The sequence below is a fragment of the Erpetoichthys calabaricus genome, chromosome 1 (genome assembly GCF_900747795.2).
Source record: "Erpetoichthys calabaricus chromosome 1, fErpCal1.3, whole genome shotgun sequence".
NCBI lineage: Eukaryota > Metazoa > Chordata > Cladistia > Polypteriformes > Polypteridae > Erpetoichthys > Erpetoichthys calabaricus.
In genome coordinates, this window is record NC_041394.2 from 232414841 (window position 1) to 232436444 (window position 21604).

Consider the following 21604-nt stretch of genomic DNA (forward strand, 5'->3'; position numbering starts at 1 on the left):
TAATGTGACTATTTGTAGACATTACTATAGCCACCTCACAAATATCTGCATTCGTTCACAGAAATAATTGTTAAAAATGCACCTATTACATATTTACTCTTATTTAACAGTAACTTAACAAGCACTTCTTTGGGTCTTCATAACACTTAAAAAGCATCAGTAAAGTGTGACTTCATCACTGCAGTGTGACCTACTAACAAAACTTCACTTTTGGAGTGGTCTGAGATGGCTTAACTGAGACCTACTTCTCATAACATAACATACTGTATTTAGTATAAGACATGTGCATCCTTCATATTAACAAGTAATTTTATCATCATGTCAATATGCCACACTGCACAGAGATGAATAACCGGCCTACTGATGTTATAGAAGTGTTATGAAGACCAAAACAAGCCCTTGTTAAGGTCTTGTTACATAAGAGTAAATGAGTAATAGATGCATTTTTGCAGTACCTAAACTAAAATGTTACCAAATAATTATTTTTAATAGATAGGGAAAATAAAATCATAGAATTTTTTTTATTTTAGATATGCTAAAAATGGGCTTTATAAGAACTGTAATTAATTCAATGCTACCAACAAACATAATTTTTAAAAGTAGCAAGTATGTCATTTTGTTTTTTTACTGACCAGGAACAAAAAAAATCAGTAATAAAGGTTATCTTGGCAGCTTTAGACCAAATCAAATATATGTTCAGCCTAGGCTACAGATAAAAGGAGGATCATCCAAATTGTGTAAACATATGTGCATAGTGATATTACAACACTTGTGATAAACAGTGTTGCTCCTTTCCCGGCACCTCATCCTGTTGAGATAAACTCATGTTGGCCACAACCCTAAAACAGGATTGAGAAAAAAATAACTGAATGGATATTAAAGCACAATGTATTTTTCTGAATTGAAGGCACACAGTGTTTGACAATTGGTAGCAGAGACTAAGTCCTCCACCACACCAAGACAGATTAATTTACATATAACACAGACAGCTGAATTGTATATCTGTGGAGGCCTGCTATGGCTTTGCCCCACTGTTGTCTCCACATGATTATGGCTCTTTAAAAAAATACCTGAACAGAAAATATGTCACATTAGATGACTTTTCCAGGATTTTTCAATCATAGCTTTCATTTACATAATCTTAGCAAGTTGGATGCAGTCCTGTGAAGAAGCTGTTTTGAAAAGATTAAAATTATGAAGCGAATCAGTATGGTGGAGTGAGACTGTTATATTAAAATGACTTCATCAAGAATACAGGGACACAGTTAGAAACTTGTTAAGGGTAAATTTTGCACAAACATTAGGAAGTTATTCTTTACTCAAAGAATGATAGACACTTGGAATAAGCTACCAAGTAGTGTGGTAGACCGTAAGACTGGCGAGCTTTGTTGGGCTGAATGGCCTGTTCTCGTATAGATTGTTCTACTGTTGTAATGTTCTAATGCTTAAAGTGACAGACCCAACAACTCACTACAACTTATATCTTACTAGAGTAAAATCAAACAGATCTGATTTTGTCTTTAGTCATAATGGCTGATTCTATGTGCAGGAGAGCTGACAATGAATGAATTCTCATCCATACCATAAGTGCAATGCATAAAATGTAGCCATGAGGAACATGTTTTTTTAATCTCACAAACAGAAAAGAAATGTGTCAGTCTGATGTCTCTTGTTTTACATAATAAAACAGAATGGAAAAAGGGCAGAGACTGTAGCTGTTAACCTTTCATACAGCACGCTATTAGTTGTCAGAATAAGGTGCAATCATGACAGTACTGGAAGATTGGCTGTCAGTTGGTATATGTGACATGGGTTGTGAATTTCAGTCTTATGATTTGACGTGGTGCAGCGACGAAATTAGTGACCCCACAACAAAAAGTCAAATAACAGTATTCTAGGAATCTTTGGTGCGAGATGTCTTATTTATTTTCACTCAGTACAGCATCGGACAGTGTCAGAAAGAGTGAGCAGAGTAATACTGGGGATGTGGACCACCCATTACTAGAACAACTGTCCAGCCTTTTGTCTGTTTCAGGAATAAATCTGCTCTCACTTATGAATAACACCCCACTCATCTGAATTACTCATTCCCGGTAATGGACCATATTCTCAGATGTGGATGTAATGAACGTATCCTGGCCACATCACAGACAGCTGAGAGCAACATTGGCCAGGTCAGACCAAGTAATAATAATAATAATAATTCATTACATTTATATAGCGCTTTTCTCAGTACTCAAAGCGCTATCCACACAGGGAGGAGACATCATTATCTGCAAATGGCAGAAAATAAACTGTTTCTCAAACCTGAAAATTGCAAAAGGATTGGAAAAAGATGTATATTTGTAGATGAGGAACTCTTATAGTCCTTCAAAAAAGGCAAAAAGCTGAACCACTGCTATAAAACATAAATGCAAACCCCATTGACCATCTTAGATCGAAAATTTAGCTGCCAGTCAGAGTCTCAATTCTAACACCATGGCATATTCTTTTCCAAGAAGACGAGGAGTAGGAACATCAATAATTAGAACACTTACAGTGTGTCTCACTTGTGCAAAACTGAAACTGCAACTCATCTGGTCTGATATTCCCATCCAACATCCATCCATCCATTTTCCAACCCGCTGAATCCGAACACAGGGTCACGGGGGTCTGCTGGAGCCTATCCCAGCCAACACAGGGCACAAGGCAGGGAACCAATCCTGGGCAGGGCGCCAACCCACCGCAGCCATCCAACATGGAATAAGAAAGAAGCACTTCAACATACTGTAGGTCCTTTTTAGCTGGCTATTAATTTATACATTTATGATAATTATTGTAATGGTTGATTTCATCCACTTTTAAACTATACAGTAATCCCTCCTCCATCGCGGGGGTTGCGTTCCAGAGCCACCCGCGAAATAAGGAAATCCGCGAAGTAGAAACCATATGTTTATTTGGTTATTTTTATATTGTCATGCTTGGGTCACAGATTTGCGCAGAAACACAGGAGGTTGTAGAGAGACAGGAACGTTATTCAAACACTGCAAACAAACATTTGTCTCTTTTTCAAAAGTTTAAACTGTGCTCCATGACAAGACAGAGATGACAGTTCAGTCTCACAATTAAAAGAATGCAAACATATCTTCCTCTTCAAAGGAGCAAACAAATCAATAGGGCTGTTTGGCTTTTAAGTATGTGAAGCACCGCGGCACAAAGCTGTTGAAGGCGGCAGCTCACACCCCCTCCGTCAGGAGCAGAGAGAGAGAGAGACAGATAAAAAAATCAATACGTGCCCTTCGTGCTTTTAAGTATGCGAAGCACCGTTCAGCATGTCGTTTCAGGAAGCAGCTGCACAAAAGATAGCAACATGAAGATAATCTTTCAGCATTTTTAGATGAGCGTCCATATCATCTAGGTGTGCGAACAGCCCCCCTGCTCAATCCCCATACGTCAGGATCAGAGAAAGTCAGCGCAAGAGAGAGAGAGAAGTAAGCTGGGTAGCTTCTCAGCCATCTGCCAATAGCGTCCCTTGTATGAAATCAACTGGGCAAACCAACTGAGGAAGCATGAACCAGAAATTAAAAGACCCATTGTCCTCAGAAACCCGCGAAGCAGCAAAAAATCCGCGATACAGTGATCCCTCGCTATATCGCGCTTCGCCTTTCGCGGCTTCACTCCATCGCGGATTTTATATGTAAGCATATTTAAATATATATCGCGGATTTTTCGCTGCTTCGCGGGTTTCTGCGGACAATAGGTCTTTTAATTTCTGGTGCATGCTTCCTCAGTTGGTTTGCCCAGTTGATTTCATACAAGGGACGCTATTGGCAGATGGCTGAGAAGCTATCCAGCTTACTTTCTCTCTCTCTCTCTCTCTCTCTCTCTCTTGCGCTGACGTAGGGGGGTGTGAGCAGGGGGGCTGTGTGCAGCTGCTTCCTGAAGGACATGCTGCACGGAGCTTCGCATACTTAAAAGCTCAAAGGGCACGTATTGATTTTTTTTATCTGTCTCTCGCTATCTCTCTCTCTCTCTCTCTCTCTCTCTCTTCCTGCTCCTGACAGAGGGGGTGTGAGCTGCCGCCTTCAACAGCTTTGTACCGGCGGTGCTTCGCATACTTAAAAGCCGTATTGATTTTTTTTTTGACTGCTTGCTTTGCACTCCTTTGAAAAGGAAGATATGTTTGCATTCTTTTAATTGTGAGACAGAACTGTCATCTCTGTCTTGTCATGGAGCAGTTTAAACTTTTGAAAAAGAGACAAATGTTTGTTTGCAGTGTTTGAATAACGTTCCTGTCTCTCTACAACCTCCTGTGTTTCTGCGCAAATCTGTGACCCAAGCATGACATTCTAAAAATAACCATATAAACATATGGTTTCTACTTCGCGGATTTTCCTATTTCGCGGGTGGCTCTGGAACGCAACCCCCGCGATGGAGGAGGGATTACTGTATATATTTAAATATGCTTACATATAAAATCCGCAATGGAGTGAAGCCGCGAAAGGCGAAGCGCGATATAGCGAGGGATTACTGTAGTTGTAACACTACATAACCAATGATGGATTAAGGATGTGGATGTATTGATATATTTAGTTAATATTTAAAGATTATTTTCACTGTAAGTTATGAATTGATTACTGCACTGTTTGACTGTTGCTTATAAAGCTTTAGATTATATAGAAAAGATATTTAGAAAGAAATATGCTTATAGCTAATAATCACATTTATATGTAACCTCAGAGGTTACCCGCCATTAACTGATGTGTGCTTTATAATGAAATCTCAGGGTCTAAGTAGCTTTTTATCAGGTGTTGCACGCTAAGAATAATATTTCATATGCAACCTCAGATAAGCGCTATTCCTTAGTGTGTTTCACAATAAAACCTCAGAGGCTAGGCAGCCTAACTTAATGTGTGTTTCTTTTCATTCAAAGCCTGACTATCAACAGAACATTCACCAATTACGAATATTCAGACTGTAAACCTCAGAGGCTGAGTTTCTAGCGTGTGCCTACAGAGAAAAAGGTTTATTATCTTTTCAGTGTAATTTTTTTGTTTTTTTTTTACTCCTAATAGCAGAGTCAAAGAGCACAGACGTAGTTTACAGTAATTAACAATTAACTATCAAACTCAAAATTATATGTAGTAACAGAAATGATATAATTAAAAAATTAAAGTATATGGTTAAGAATAGCTATTAGAAAACATTGAGACTGACGTATTGTGTCATCAAATAGTTATTGTCCCCAAGAAGGGGTCAAAGGCTAAGTTTGTCTTCTGAGAAAGACTTGGCTTTCTTAAGAGTCTTTCAAAGGATGATTGCTTAACCATCTGTAATTGTCCCGTCTCCATGGTGGTCTAGACCAGTGTTTCCCCAACCTCGGTCCTGGGGACCCCCTGTGGCTGCAGGTTTTTGTTCCAACCAGATTCCTAATCAGTGACAACACCTGGTAGCACTGATCTCATTAAATTAGCTGGTATTATTTATCTTTTATTCTACATTCAGAAAAGCACAGCAGCATGATTTTTAGATTTAGAAGACATTTAGAAATATTTCTGCTTTTGCTATAGATTTAAATGCTTAACTCTCTTTTGTTGATTTCATTATATTTTGCCCTTTGTTGTATCTTATTAATGACAATTAAAAATGAGCAGACACGCTGGCAAACAACACACAGAATCATGAAAGGCTGCAAGTACTTTAGCATCAGACCTACTAATTAGTAAATAATGGATTAATTAAACATTTAGAACACCTAGAAAAGCAGAATGAAAATCAAGATGAAAATACTGTTAAAAGAAAAAAATACATTATTCCCATATAACTGCTTGGTACATTTTAATATATATATATATATATATATTTTTTTTTTACCAAACTTAGTTTTCTAATTTCTATATTGTTCCCAAAATAAAGAATAAGAACAATTAAAAACAGAAGCTGGTTGGAACAAAAACCTGCAGCCACAGGGGGTCCCCAGGACCGAGGTTGGGAAACATTGGTCTAGCTGAAGCAGGCAACAAGTTATTTTCTTCCATCTGATGAAAACCAGTTCTCTCACTCTTTTTACTACTGATGCAATGCCAAGAACAGGCATCTGTTCTCAGGTCATTTATGGTTGGTCAATGAATAAAATATTCCCTTGTCCACTATTGCTCCTCTATCCAAAGCATTGCTTCAGCAATTATTGCTGCATCTCACTCACCTTGTGGCTCTGCTACTGCATTACGTCTTAACCACTGTGGTGATATTGACCACATAAATTAACCCAGTCCTTAGAGATGTGGCAGGAAGTATCTGGTAGGAATAAAAGAGGAGGAGGAAGAGAGTGTGGTCACCGGTATTCAGTTTTGCTTATACCTCATGACGAGATCCCAAGTAGAGACCAATGTTACCCTGAGTCATTAAATGGTTTCCCAGAACCTTTTTGGGCTTACCCGAAGATCATTCTCCATGCACTCACCAACCTCCCACCACACAAACATCTTCACGTTGGCCATCAATGTAGCTTTTTCTTTCTTGATCTGTATGTTCATTGTAATGAATCCAGGAGACTTATTTAATATTGCACAGAAGGTCTTTGATAACATCTCTCACAGTTAGTGGTCATTGGTCCTAGGGTTGCCATCATGGCAGGTATCAGTCACAGATATCTGCAGCCCCTTAACTACTTCAGAAACTCCATGTCCTCAGTCTAACGCACAGCCTTCATGAGATTCAGAAAGAGTGCTTGCAAGAAGTGACAGCTGAACTCCTCCTTAACAGGTTCATGTGGTGGTTGTTCACACGTAGCTACCTTCTTTGTCTTCAACCAAAAAAAAGGTAGAGACAGCTGAACTCTAATTGGTGAGGAATCAGAACATCTTTTTATTCAGGTCAATTCAGCACAAGAATGTCGACCATGGATCTTTGGTACCTCAGGTACACATGTGATAAGCTGGGTGCCTAAACACGGTGTTTTATATGAACAATTCATAACATAATCCAACAACAATCAACTATTTGAAGAAATTGAGTAGGTACCCACTTAATTAAGCACAAGGGATGGTTCCAAGGGCTAATTACCATTGTGGCCTAACCTGTCTCCAGAGCATTCTCATCATCGCAAATCTCAGTGTGCTTGGCAGCAACTGGGCCACGGATCATTTCACATCTCCATACAAAAGGGGCCTAAGACGCAGCAGGCAATTACTCTTTGGACCTTTTCTCAGAGAACTCTAAAGAAGGAAGATAACCAGTTCAAAAGAAAATTAAAAGATGTACAATCTGTAAAAAAGCAAAACGTACCACATATACTTAAAAAATTACTTGGACAATTCTATATTTTTTTTACTATTAAAATTCAAATCTTGTGTTCTTCACTTTGCCTTGAACTGGCCTCAGAGCTTCCCAAATTCTGATTGTTTCTGGACTTGAACTACACAAACAAGAAGGGGCTTTTGGTCTATTAGCAAAACAACAGAAGAGGCTGGTTTACGGTGTTTAACTTGGAATAACCACTGCTTAGTGTCTTTAAGCCAGAACGCACATTCAGCTATATTGAAATACATATGGTGTGAATGTCAGCTGTGGACTCGGGCAACAACTCTAGTAGACAGCACCTGTTCAAATGACAAAGCCATTTAGCAGTATTCTTCCTGGCTGTTTACTGCCTATTAAGAACTCTAATTTTTATTTCCAGAGGTACGTCAGCTTTTCATGTCCAACGTTGTGCAGGCCGATTCTTTTGTGCTCTAGGTAAATTGTGACTTGTCTGGTGGGCCCCAGCTGATGACGTGACAAACAGCAGATACGTGTGAAGTCCAGACTACAGACAAGGACAAAAGCAAAACTCACTAAAGGCCCAGCATTAGCAGGTCGTCTGTTCTGCTCCTCTGTAAATCTTTTAAAGAAGCAGGTTACTCTTTACACGCCAGTAACTTACAGAGCATCAGTGGAAACGCTGCAAGGCCACTCTGCCTCATCGGAGACCTTCTTATCTTGAAAGTCCCTTACATTAACTCACCATTTTCTAAGTAGCTAATTAAGAAACTTATTAAGAATTAAGAAACAACAACTTTTTACACTGATGCACAGGCCTATTTTTCTTTTCTTTCAAATGTACCATATTTCGGCCTAATGAACAACTGAATATTTCAAAAAGGTTGATGCAATGAATAGATTTAAACTTATATTGTCAATTCAGACAAAACATATTTGGACCATAAAAATAATAGGATTTTGATACATAATAAATTAACTCTAGAATAAAAAAGATCTTCTTCTCAAATATATTAAAAGTACAACAATGTGACTCATTGGATGATCATATTTTCTGTTTTTTATTGCACTGAATAAGTTTAAGTTTTGTTTCTTATATTGTATTGCTTTTGGTCTGATAGTTGGAAGAAAAAAAAATACTCACAAGACCCTCCTGGTTGTGTATTAAAAAAGCATAAAGAATTTCATTACTAAAAGCAGGTCATCAAATAAAATCCTTTCTCAAGCCTTAACCCAAATATAAAGAGAAGTTCAGCTCACTGGCCTCTCCTTTCATCTATAATTACTGTACATATTTCTCCACCTAGAATTAATCGGTTAAGAATGCCTTTTCCAAGAAATATATTAGCGCATTTATGAAATAAACATACTTAAGAATCAGATGTTCATCTTAAAAAATGACAAGATTATACAATTTGGACACAGAAATACCCAGATTAAGATGCCAAATAATCTTTAAGGAAAAGGTTATTTCAATTAATAGCTCCACTATAATCCAGTCTCAGACTCTCAAGAAAACGTCCATTGAAAGATAGAAAAAAAAAATGAGGTCAGGTGTCCAGACGGAGTCTTACAAAATATGACATCAATGTACTAAGCGTCCGGATCACCGAGGAGACGCATCCCCCCTGAAAAACGCCCCACTCCGGAGCAGACATATTCAACATTTCAGCTTGGCCTGCACGGTTCCTTAAATATGAATGTGCAAGTTGTCATTTTTTATAACAAGAATGACTTAAAATAGCAATCAGGCAGAAGAAACTGTGTACACTCAATTTTATAACAACACATTTTAATTAACTGTTATTATAACAGTTTTCAGATAGTAAACTAACTTTTGCCAGAACTGAAACTCTTAAACCTTATTTTAATCAAGGTCATCATAATAATCTGTCTTACAATCAAAAATTTCAAAAACCACAAAAAATCTATTCAATCAAAACACTATTGTTTGTAAAGAAATTAAAAAGCCTTTAAAATTCTCTATTTATATTACATTTTAATGAAATCTGTTTTCGTCTTTTTCAGACATTTTAGCATATAATAGCATCTTGGATACTGCACAACAAAAGTAAAACCTGTGCCAAGCTTGGGTTTTAATATCAGATTTGATTTGACAATAAAGTACATTTACAAAAAAGGATATGCACAGTATGTCCAAGGATTAGCCATATAGACTGAACATTTTACTGCAGGCAGCCTTGTTAAATCCGTGTGTAAAAAATGCTGTTTATTAACCTCGCTCTTGTTCCAGATCAGGTTCCTAGGTATCCAAGTATGCAATATTATATATATATATATAAGCCATGTTACCTGTAAAAGGCTGGTAATAGATTAAATATAAATGTTTTTGACATCTCTGACCTTATGTGCACCTTCAGTGTTCTTCCTACACCTTTCTTCGGTATCCTTGTGTTTCTCAGCCTCTGTTGACTGGTGCATCCTCTGTCAAGTGCATTTCTGAAAAGCCTGCTCTGTCATTTCCAGGGGCCTTGCTCATCTCCTGTCCGCTTTTATACATCCCGCCATTGAAGGCAACTCTCGGCGTAGCTCCTAGGCCTTTACACCTCCTCGTGTGTCGCACACTCAGACTTCCTCTTTCAATCGTGTCACCAAAGCCAAATTGATCAATTGGATTGCTGAGAGGGACTGAACACACAGACACACCACAGACCTTACCATTTTATTATACAGTAGTATACATATACTATACTATATAAATATAGATCTCTATATATAAATATCTATCTAAATCTATATATATATAGATATAGATATATATATATATAGATAGATAGATATGTCTATTATATAAAAAAATCCTGGGAGGAGACGTAACTTTTTCAGAGAGATACTTTCACGTCCTGCAAGACGAGACTTTGTACCAAGAGATTTAACTACGCCCGGGGCTGGAAATAAAAGACAAAGAGTAGATGACAAAGTAGAACTTCGTAAAGAATTCAAAAATGTTGGCGTGATACACATGCAGAACAGGTTAGAGATAATGGAAGTACGAAAATTCGAAAGTCTCAAAAAATGAGAGTTACAATCACATTAGTGCAAACAAATGAAACTTATTACTCTGTCCACCCTGGCCATCGGACCTTACTCCTTTTCTATGTTAACTAATGTTGCCTTATTTTAATTTCTTATTTTGTCTTTTATTTTTCTTTTCTTCATTATGTAAAGCACTTTCAGCTACTTTTTGTATGAAAATGTGCTATATAAATAAATGTTGTTGTTGTTGTTGTTACTCGGAAAAATAATGGAACAGCAAAAAGATTGAATATACTTTAAGTCAGAGACTTGTAGATCGTCTAATTTCTGTTGCCATCAGGGAAAAGTAGTGTTTCTTCCCAATGAAGAGGCGTATCCATGAAAGTTAAAAGATTTCTTGTTTGCTGAAAGTGAAATCCACGTACGCTAGCAGCAGAAATGCAAAGTGGCTGACGCATAGCGGGGGGGTTGGTGTTAAGCGAAGCAAAGAGCAAAGTGCTCAGGACTGAAAAAGAATTTATTACAATGGGGATTTCATTATAATGGAATTGAAACATAGGGCAGTCTTTCAGCACATGCAGTCGCCAAAGCTGACGGTGGATTGCCAGACTCGATGACAACATCTATTTTCTTCTTGCTAGCATCAATGGCAGCAAGCAGTTCCAAATTTTTCTGTGAAGTAAATTGCTTTAATTACAATTGACTGGTTCTCTCTGTCTGCGATGTGTTGTTTTGTGAGTCACCTTTTTTTTAACCTGGATAAAAGTTTTACATCATAAAAATAATAATAAGTTCGAGGAAATGAAGGTCACAGTTGTAAATTGTTGGCTGTATAAATTTGCCAGTGCAAAATGCAATCATTTTTTTAAGATTGTGGTGTGAAGTTGTTCATAGAGTAAAATCTTGGCGAATTTATAAAACATGAGTCGCATTAACATAAGGGAAGCTTAGCAGTTAGCACCTTTGCTGAAGAGCTATCCAAATAGTAATCCTGATCAGTGTTATCAGCAAAGTCAAACCATACCTTCAGAAACTGGGAAATAAGCAACAGTCGAGCTGCAGTGAACCTCCAGAAGTCTGCAAGTACAGCTGAAGTCGAATTTGATTGACAGTTACCCAGCCCCTTGATACGCCCACAATGCCTCTGTTCTGCTGTATTCCTTCTCAAGCTCTGCAGTTTATTATCAAGTAATCCAAGTGACATAAAAGTGCAATCCATATGGCTCTTCAGCAGAGCGCCTAAATCGTGATTTGTAGTCAAAGTAATATGAGAATTTGAGTGTTTTGTTGCTTTTGTATGAAAAATAACTTCATTGTAATGAATTTTGCAGATAAAAAGGATTTAGCTGAAATGAGGTTTTAATAACATGTTTTATAGGAAGATTGCCAGCCAAAAGAAGAAGAAGATAGGAAAACTGGCCAGGAACAACAAAAAAAATTGTTAAAGATTCCATTAAAATTTACTAAAAATTGGACTATGACCTGTATATATCCAGAACAGGGAAGCAAAAGGCAGGAAGAAAGGAAGGATTTCCCTCTCATACAACTGCTTATGCTGGTGTCCCTACCGGGACAGGTTTAGGTTCCTTGCTTGGCCAATAGAATGGCAGAATCGTGTAACTAACTTTCACGGACTATTTGCTTCCTCAATATGCTAGCTGGCAGCATCCCTGGGTTACAATTTCCACAAGGACACCCGCAAGGCATGTTGGGGCCTGCAGTCCCATGGGGCAGCCCTCTTGCTGGTAGAATTAGTAATCCCTACTTTCAGGGAGTTGCGTTTGACAGCGTGATAGATACAACAAGCCACTCGACCTCATCCAGGAGAGTTGGAGTTGGGTGTGAAGGATGGATAAAGCTTGTCTGGAAGGAGTGGAAGAGAAAAAGGAAAGAGAGAGAAAAAGAACTGTATTGTGCATTTGCCATTATTACAAGAATGCCTTTGTACGATGTTACAAAAAATCTTGCATGTGCACCTGGGACTTGCATCTGTGTGGTTGTGTCTTGAGGTGCTGCAGCGCCCCTATTGGTCACAATAAACAGACATACAGTAAATGATTGGCTCTGTGTACTTGTAAGTAATGACAGCCTACAAGGCGTGTAACCGACCACATCACCTGTCGACTATATGAAGGGTGACTCAGGTCTTAAGACACATAACCCGACTGTTTGAAATGGCAGCACAGGCGAATTCTGCTACTATTCATGGCACTGACTAATTTGAAATTTATGATCTGAATGGGTGATCAGGACCAAGATATTACAGAGGGCAACATTCTTTGAGTTGCTGCTTAGAGACTTGGACTGCATCTCAAATCTGACTGTGGTGATCTTATTGTTTGCAATATCAGCAGAAAATAACATTTCCGTCACAGACGGCAAAACCGGCATGTGTTGAGTTGACAGGTAAAACATGAACAATATACATTTTGAGAACTATAAAGTTCTGTGTGGATATTTTAGGTGATTAAAACAAAACTCAAAAACTGAGACAAAAACACAAGTTAATTGCTGAAAAGCTAAATGTAAGTAAAAATGTATTTAAAAATAAAAATCCTATCATGGTTATGCACAATGTTCTCTTTGGATAACAAAACACACAACCCAGTGCATCAGGACAAGGATCACAAACCAAGTGACAAATGCAAAACAACAACATATGATGATGTGCAGATATTTTGTTTCCACAGGGCCTTGTAACCGTGAAGTCCATCATTAACTCCTCCTTATACCAGAGTATTATAGAAGAGCATGTGAGGCCATCTGCACACCAACTGCAGTTGGACCAAACCTAAAGTGGAACTAAAGTGAATGCCAACTCAAAGTCCAGACGTCAACGTCATCATGAAGCTGTGCCGGGACTTTAAGAGAGCTGTGTGCTTAAATGTCAATGAACTGAAATACTGTTGAAGAATTGCACCAGTATGATGTGAAAGGGTGATACAGAGAAAATGATAACATTAAGTTAAGGCTGCTGAATTAGGTTCTATGAGCCAGATAATTACATACGGTCCTAAGAATTGGGAATTATGGAATCCAAAGAGGGTGTACTTATACAGGATGATATGAAAGACGTGTGACCGTACAAACAAATGGTGCTAAATATTAAAATAAGAGAATTAGCAGCCTAAACCATTCTTTGTTTTTATTTCCAATTTCCAAATGTTAATGACTTTCTTTTGAATAAGTCTGAATCTAAGGAAATCAGAAGAAAAAAAATGAGACTGGAAACTACAAATGTGGTAATATAGTTGACTATGATATAGTAAGGCAGCAAGATAATGTAGTCACCTGCATTGTATGTGTTTTTCTATTGATGACATTCAGAAAAATGTTTTTATTTTGATAGCAAAAGACAGTCTGAAACAAAGAATATATCAGTATTATTAACAGCATCAGTGATTTTCAAGAGATTTAGACTTAAAGAAGCTACAAGATTTCTGGTTCTGACATAAAGGATGGATTCAGTGGAACACCAGAATACAAGGTCAAATGTTTCCTCAGAAATGAATAAAAGAATAAGCTATAAAGTAGATTAGCAGTACCTATTTAGTTCTAACCATTATAACCACTCAAATTAATGTACATCGTGAAAGCTGAGGAGCAGCACAAGGAGAAGCAAACTGCCCAGCATGCACAACTTATCGTACTCCATTTTTACAGCTCCCTGTTATGTTTTGAAAGGATACTTTCCTGATTGCATCTTGTTATTACATCACATTACATTTCCTTTATAGTCACGGCACAGATACTAAAATCATCCAAACATATCTGTTAGGTTGTGAACTAACACACTGTACTCTTTCAAAAAAAGGAATAATTAACACAATTCCCTTTTTATACTCTATTTCAAAAAGAGAAAATCCTTAACATAGTTTTACTCAAAAAATATAATTTCACTTTTCCCCTAATATTTATTAAATTGTAGTAATATAGAATGTATACAAGTAAATAGTTACTTGCCTATAATGCCTATGGCTAATGCTTGTTAAAGAGTAGCGAGACAGAAATCTGTGTGTTCACCCATCATTGTTTAGGGGGAGGAGGTAGAAATAGCGACGGAATATAAATACTTGGCAACTAACTTACATAACAGTCTTAACTGGAACAATAATTCAAAAAACATTCTTCAAATGAAGCCAGAACTTATCTCCTCCGTAAACTCTAACTTCTCAACAAGGACTTCATGTTGTCCTTTTATACCTCAATGTGATTCAGTCCGTATTCACCTTCAATTTCATTGCCTAGTTTAATAGTCTTCCTCTTTCGACTGCTCCCGTTAGGGGTTGCTACAGCGGATCATCTTCTTCCATATCTTTCTGTCCTCTGCATCTTGTTCTGTTACACCCATCACCTGCATGTCCCCTCTCACCACATCCATAAACCTTGTCTTAGGCCTTCCTCTTTTCCTCTTCCCTGGCAGCTCTATCCTTAGCATCCTTCTCCCAATATACCCAGCATCTCTCCTCTGCAAATGTCCAAACCAACGCAATCTCTCCTCTCTGACTTTGTCTCCCAACTGTCCAACTTGAGCGGACCCTCTAATGTACTCATTTCTAATCCTGTCCATCCTCGTCACACCCAGTGCAAATCTTAGCATCTTTAACTCTGCCACCTCCAGCTCTGTCTCCTGGTCTCTGGTCAGTGCCACCGTCTCCAACCCATATAACATAGCTGGTCTCACTATCATCATGTAGACCTTCCCTTTCACTCTTGCTGATACCCGTCTGTCACAAATTACCCCTGACACTCTTCTCCACCCATTCCACCCTGCCTGCACTCTCTTTTTCACCTCTCTTCCACAATCCCCATTACTCTGTAATGTTGAGCCCAAGTATTTAAACTCATCCTCCTTCACCAACTCTACTCCTTACATCCTCACTATTCCACTGACCTCCCTCTCATTTACAGACATGTATTCTTTCTTGTTCCTACTGACCTTCATTCCTCTCCTCTCTAGAGCATATCTCCACCTCTCCAGGGTCTCTTCAACCTGCTCCCTACTATCGCTACAGATCATAATCATCAGCAAACATCATAGTCCAGAGAGACTCCTGTCTAATCTCGTCTGTCAACCTGTCCATCACCATTGCAAATAAGGAAGGGCTCAGAGCAATCCCTGATGTAATCCCACCTCCAACTTGAATGCATCCGTCACTCCTACTGCAGACCTCACCACTGTCACACTTCCCTTGTACATATCCTGTACAACTCTTACATACTTCTCTGCCACTCCCGGCTTCCTCATACAATACCACAGATCCTCTCGAGGCACCCTGTCATATGCTTTCTCCAGGTCCACAAATACGCAATGGAACTCCATCTGGCCTTCTCTAAACTTCTCCATCAACACCCTCAGAGCAAACATCGCACCTGTGCTGGTCTTTCTTGGAATGAAACCATACTGCTGCTCACTAATCATCACCTCACTTCTTAACCTAGCTTCCACTACTCTTTCCCATAACTTCATGCTGTGGCTCATCACTTTTATTCCCCTGTAGTTACTGCAGTCCTGCACATCCCCTTATTCTTAAATATCGGCACCAGCACACTTCTTCTCCACTCCTCAGGCATCCTCTCACTTTCCAAGATTCCATTAAACAATCTGCTTAAAAACTCCACTGCCATCTCTCCTAAACACCTTCATGCTTCCACAGGTATGTCATCTGGACCAACGGCTTTTCCATTCTTCATCATCTTCATAGCTGTCCTTACTTCCTACTTGCTAATCCGTTTCACTTCCTGATTCACAATCTCTACATCATCCAACCTCTTCTCTCTTTCATTCTCTTCATTCATAAGCCTCTCAAAGTACTCTTTCCATCTGCTCAACACACTCTCCTCACTTGTGAGTACGTTTCCATCTTTATCCTTTATTACCCTAGCCTGCTGCACATCTTTCCCAGCTCGGTCCCTCTGTCTAGCCAGTCTGTACAGGTCCTTTTCTCCCTCCTTAGTGTCCAACCTCTCATACAACTCATCATACACTTTTTCTTTAGCCTTCGTCACCTCTCTCTTCACAATGCGTAATCTCATTGTACTCTTGTCTACTTTCTGCATCTCTCTGACTATCCCACTTCTTCTTTGCCATCCTCTTCCTCTGTATACTCTCCTGTACTTCCCCATTCCACCATCAGGTTTCCTTTTCCTCTTTCCTCTGTCCAGATGTCACGCCAAGCACCCTTCTTGCTGTCACTCTTACTACATCTGCTGTTGTTTCCCAGCTGTCTAGTAACTCTTCACTGCCACCCAGTGCCTGTCTCACCTTCTCCCTAAACTCAACCTTGCATTCTTCCTTTTCATCTTCCACCATTTGATCCTTGGCTCTGCCCTCATTCTCTTCCTCTTCTTGATCTCCAACACCATCCTACAGACCACCATCCTATGCTGCTTAACTACACTTGCCCCTGCCACCACTTTGCAGTCTTCAATCTCCTTCAGATTGACTCTTCTGCATAGTATGTAATCTACCTGTGTGCATCTTCCTCCACTCTTGTATGTCACCCTATGTTCCTCCCTCTTCTTAAAATATGTATTCAACACAGCCATGTCCATCCTTTTGGCAAAATCCACTATCCTCTGACCTTCTTCATTCATCTCCTTGACACCATACCTACCCATCACCTCCTTGTCTCCTCTGTTCCCTTCACCAACATGCCCATTAAAATCCGCTCCAATCACCTTTCTGTCCCTTCGGTACATTGTTCACCACTTCATCCAACTCACTCCAAAAATCTTTTTCATCCATCGCACACCCAACTTGCGGTGCATTTGCACTAACGACATTCATTATCACACCTCCAATTTCCAGCTTCATAATCATTACTCTGCCTGACACTCTTTTCACCACCAAAACACTCTTGACATACTGTTTCTTCAGAATAACCCCTACTCCATTTCTCCTCCCATCCACACCATGACAGAACAATTTGAATCCACCTCCAATCCACCTGGCCTTACTCCCCTTCCATTTAGTCTCTTGCACACACAATATATCAACCTTCCTTCTCTCCATCATATCGGCTAACTCTCTGCCCTCACCAGTCATACTGCCAACATTCAAAGTTCCTACCCTCAGTTCTACTCTCTTTACCTTCCTCTTCTCCTCCTGCCTCCGGACACATCTCCCCCTCTTCTTCTCCTTCTTCTTCTTCAGCCAACAGTAGCCCAATTTCTACCAGCACCCTGTTGGCTAACAGTACTGGTGGCGGTCGTTGTTAACCCGGGGCTCGACTGATCCGGTATGGAAATTTGTACTGTTGTCTGCATATTGATTTGGCAAAATTTTACACCAGATGCCCTTCCTGACATAACCCTCCCCATTTATCCGGGCTTAGGACCGGCATGAAGAAACACACTGGTTTGTGCATCCCCTGTAGCTGGGATAGTCTGACACACTACAATTTCAAAAAGCTCCAGCAGACTGCCAAACATGCAGCTGAAGTTTCTGGGGCTGATGTAGATGATTTGGTAAAGGGGTGTCGAGGGCAACACTGAAGAAACTGGAAATGAACTCAACTGAGGACAGACACCCACAACACGCAGCACTTACAGTAAATTAGGGAGGAGAGTCGCTTTGAAGACCCCCATAAATCACTCCAGAAATTTCTTTCTCCCCAGTGCCAAACATCTTTTTAACAAGGAATATCACAGATAATTCTAGAGTTTTTCTTATATATCATGTATCCATTTTAGGTTAAATGTACTACCAAACTGATAGAAGTAGTTTTTAATGTCATTTTATAGTCTTAACTGGTAGTGAGGCAGTTTTAATCTTAATTTCAAAATTCCCCATGAGTTATTGCATTTTAGCCTATTGTTGCATTGATATTTATAGTTATAGGGATTAGAAGAATAGATTAGATATAGCCTGCTCTCCTTCTCTCCCCCCTTTATCCCCCCACCCCCCATTTTGCCTCCCCGCATGAGGCTAGACCCCACTTCGCGATGTTCCAGTCCTCTGACATACGAAGAGACAGAGCACATCCAAAACAAAACAAACCCCACCCTGCAGCGGCGTTAAGAGAATTAAAACAAAGATATCTATTGCAGCTGAATTCTTAATACTATCTGCCGAAAATATAATCATTAACAGTCTTTAAGCTTAAAATAATCTTCAGCAATTTTAAGATATTAAGATTAAAAAAGAATGAACCCTGGGAATGATTTTAAAAAGTGGTCTAGGATAAACATGGCAATTCCTAATGCAATAGTATAATGTAATAGTATAAATGTAATAGTAATGCAATAGTAGAAATAGCAATAAACCCAGAGTATGATGTTAAACAGTCTACTTTAAGGTAGTTAAAAAAAAATAATCCTACTTTAATTACTTCCACACTTACGTCTAAAATTATAATTAAGACATAAACATATAATGTCCAAGTAAAGAAAAAGATGTATAATTATACCAGTCTCTTTAAACATGGATCCAGAGAGCAGATCATAGGTCCTTCCCATGCCTCGATAGAATACGGCTCCTTATTAACTTTCAAAAGAGTGTCGGAAACAGCTTCTTTAGTTTCTTTTCAGCTTCTTCCTTGCTTGAAAAAATATAATGTTGATCTTGAACTTCCACTTTCAGTTTGGCGGAATACAAGAGGCTGTATTTGATATCGGCTTTCCGTAGCAACTTTTTAATGTTAGAGTAGGCTGCGTGTTTTGCAGCTGTTAATTGTGAGAAGTCAAGGAAAATACGAATGAGATTATTTTCAAATATAATCTCTTGCTTGTGTCTGAGAAGTGCCATCACATCAAGCTTACATCGTAGTCGCTCGAAGCAGACAATAATAGACCTGGGTTTAAAGGTGCTTGATCTGTAGGTGCGATAAACAGCTGCTATCTCAATGTCGAGTTTAAAATCATCTCCAATTATTTTAGACAGTAATTCTACTGCAAATTTCACTGGGCTTAAGCTTTCTCGTTTCTCAGGTATACCCTCAATTCTTATATTATTTCTTCTGTACCCATCTTCCAGGGACGCAAGTCTGTCTCCAAGTTTTCTGCATTCAGAATTCGCAGCTGTAGCTTTTTCATCGGCGTTAGACGCCAGTTGTTCCGCTGTTTCAACTCGAGCCGTGAATGCCTGCTTAACGTCATCCAGTTGATCTGAAACGTCATTAATCTGGTCAGCATGCATTTTCAGTTTGGATCTATTTTCTTCGATGTGTTCCTCTAATTTCTCCAACATGCCTTTAAAGTTCACGTCGAAACGTTTAAATAGACGCATTTCCCGGTCTTTGTTATCCTTTTTAATCTCGATGATATCCTTCTTAAGCTCACTGTTAGCCTTCTTAAGCTCATTCTTGTTATCTTTCTTAAGCTCATTTATGGCCGTAGCCATGGTGGCAGCCAGTGAGGCAATCATCTCTTTCAGTTCAGACAGTTCGCTTCGGTTTTCGTGCTCCATGAGTGGAAATGCAGCTCCTGTTACAGCAGAGTAGATGAGTAGATGAGAGCACGTACTGCAGGGTCTTTTCTAGTCGCAAATGATCCTCAGAAATTGGCGATCCATTGCGACCTGAATCACTTGCACCTTCGCTCCCATTTTCACTCTCGACTGGAGATGATACAATGGAGCGGGGTCCTAGGAAATCTGCGCATTTGTCTGCCTGTTCCAGGTCAGTCTCCGAGAGGCCATACCTTGCACTCGGGCCGGAAGTCTGTCCAGACTTTGAAGCAGCTTTAAGTTTCTTTTCCGGTTCTTTCTGACTTTTCTTTTTGTTACTCATGCTTGTATATTGTAGTGGAAGTTCCTTGGGTCGGGTTAAATACAGGATACCTCTAAATAATATGAAATATGTGGGAAAATAAAGCCGCTGCTAGCGGAGCTCCGCTTCAGACGTCCACCTCCTATAAACGGACGAGACCAACTCCCTGATAGAAGTAGTTTTAACAAAAAAAAGCTGTTCTGTGTAGGATTTAGCCTGCCTTGTCTCTGGCTACTGTATTTCATTTCTGTCTGTACCTGGAAGCAACTGAGAAGGCAAATTTCATGTTTTATTGGGTCTATGACTAAATAAAAACTTTGAGCCTTAAGTCTTTCAGACCTGTGCGTGTCACTGTGTTGTGCTGTGTTATATACTGCGTATCGGCACACATATACTGTACAATCACAGCTTTGTTGGTAACAGACATGCTAATTTCAGCAAGACATTGAACATTTTATCTCAATGCATTGATTTTATTTCGACATTCAAAATGAGATACAAATAATGTATTTATTTAAAATATTCATTTATTGAAAACACTGGATGCATTAATAATTATTTGTCGGCTTCAGTCAAAGTGTTTAATACAGATGTATACACATGAATATCCAACACAAAGGAAACCATTTATTACAATAAGCTGATCACAGCTATGTCAGAAAAAATTTTAACTAAGAAGATATCTCCATAGAACAACAAACATTCCCAGTAGCATGATTGTTTATATAACTAAAAACCATAATTCAGCTTTACTGGGAAAAACACTGTTTTTCTCTTGTGCATGCTGTATGAAGATAATCTGAAGATAATTTGAAACATTACAACATGATAAAAAGAAGGAATGATTTATGTTATCAAATAACATGTTTTCCTTGCATTCTGATTAAAGAATAATGTTTGAAAATTCATAATTTCTGTCACAGTTCCTGCGTTCAATTATGTTAATTGTACTAATTTTGTTACCTAAAAAGACAAAGCTACAAAAAAAATTACAATACCAAAACAATACAGAAACAAATAAAGCATTTTTACTCTACTATAAACTCCAGTGTTTACAGTTCCTATAGAAATCAGAACATTAAAATCATGTATGTTGTAGTCAATGGAATGACACAGTTTAGCAAAAATGCTTAACACACACCAACAAATGAAAGAAAAATAAATAAAAGCAGACAGCATCATTGAGTACACCGATCATTTAAAGTTACTTAGAGAAAGTACTTTTCATGTCAAATTTTAGACCTTCTGCCTTCAGTTCATTTAATACTGGTCCATAAATGTCCTTGGTTAGTGGAAGAACCAAACCCTTAGTTTGAATTTCCTCTGAAAAACATGAAGTTTAACAAAAATAATTACATATAAAAACTATATTTTCCTTTAAAAATCAGAGAACTGTGTCAACGGTTCTATTAAGAAACTCAAACAAAGTAAATGTCGGCCATCTTCACTACAGGATAATACTTCAACAAACTGGCATTAATTTCCATAAAAGCAAATGTCTGCATTCTTCATTATGAACATTAATGAAAAGAACACATTAGAAAACAACTAACAGGAGCCCATAAGTTACTACAAATTTATGCTCAGTAATTACTTTAAAGGAATACTCCATTCAATAATGACATTTTTTATATGTTACTTATTCCATGTAATTCATT

At 38.6% G+C, this 21604-nt stretch overlaps 1 protein-coding gene across 2 annotated transcripts in view; it reads right to left on the reverse strand.

The window, feature by feature from the left end:
* Positions 1 to 20453: 20453 nt before the first annotated feature.
* aass (aminoadipate-semialdehyde synthase) overlaps positions 20454 to 21604 on the reverse strand; it is a 97271-nt gene continuing 96120 nt past the window's right edge. For both annotated transcript variants that reach the window (XM_028812529.2, XM_051929807.1), the window contains one exon: positions 20454 to 21269. In XM_028812529.2, coding sequence (XP_028668362.1) covers positions 21151 to 21269 — 119 coding nt within the window. In that variant the 3' untranslated portion in view covers positions 20454 to 21150. The remainder of the gene's footprint in view (positions 21270 to 21604) is intronic.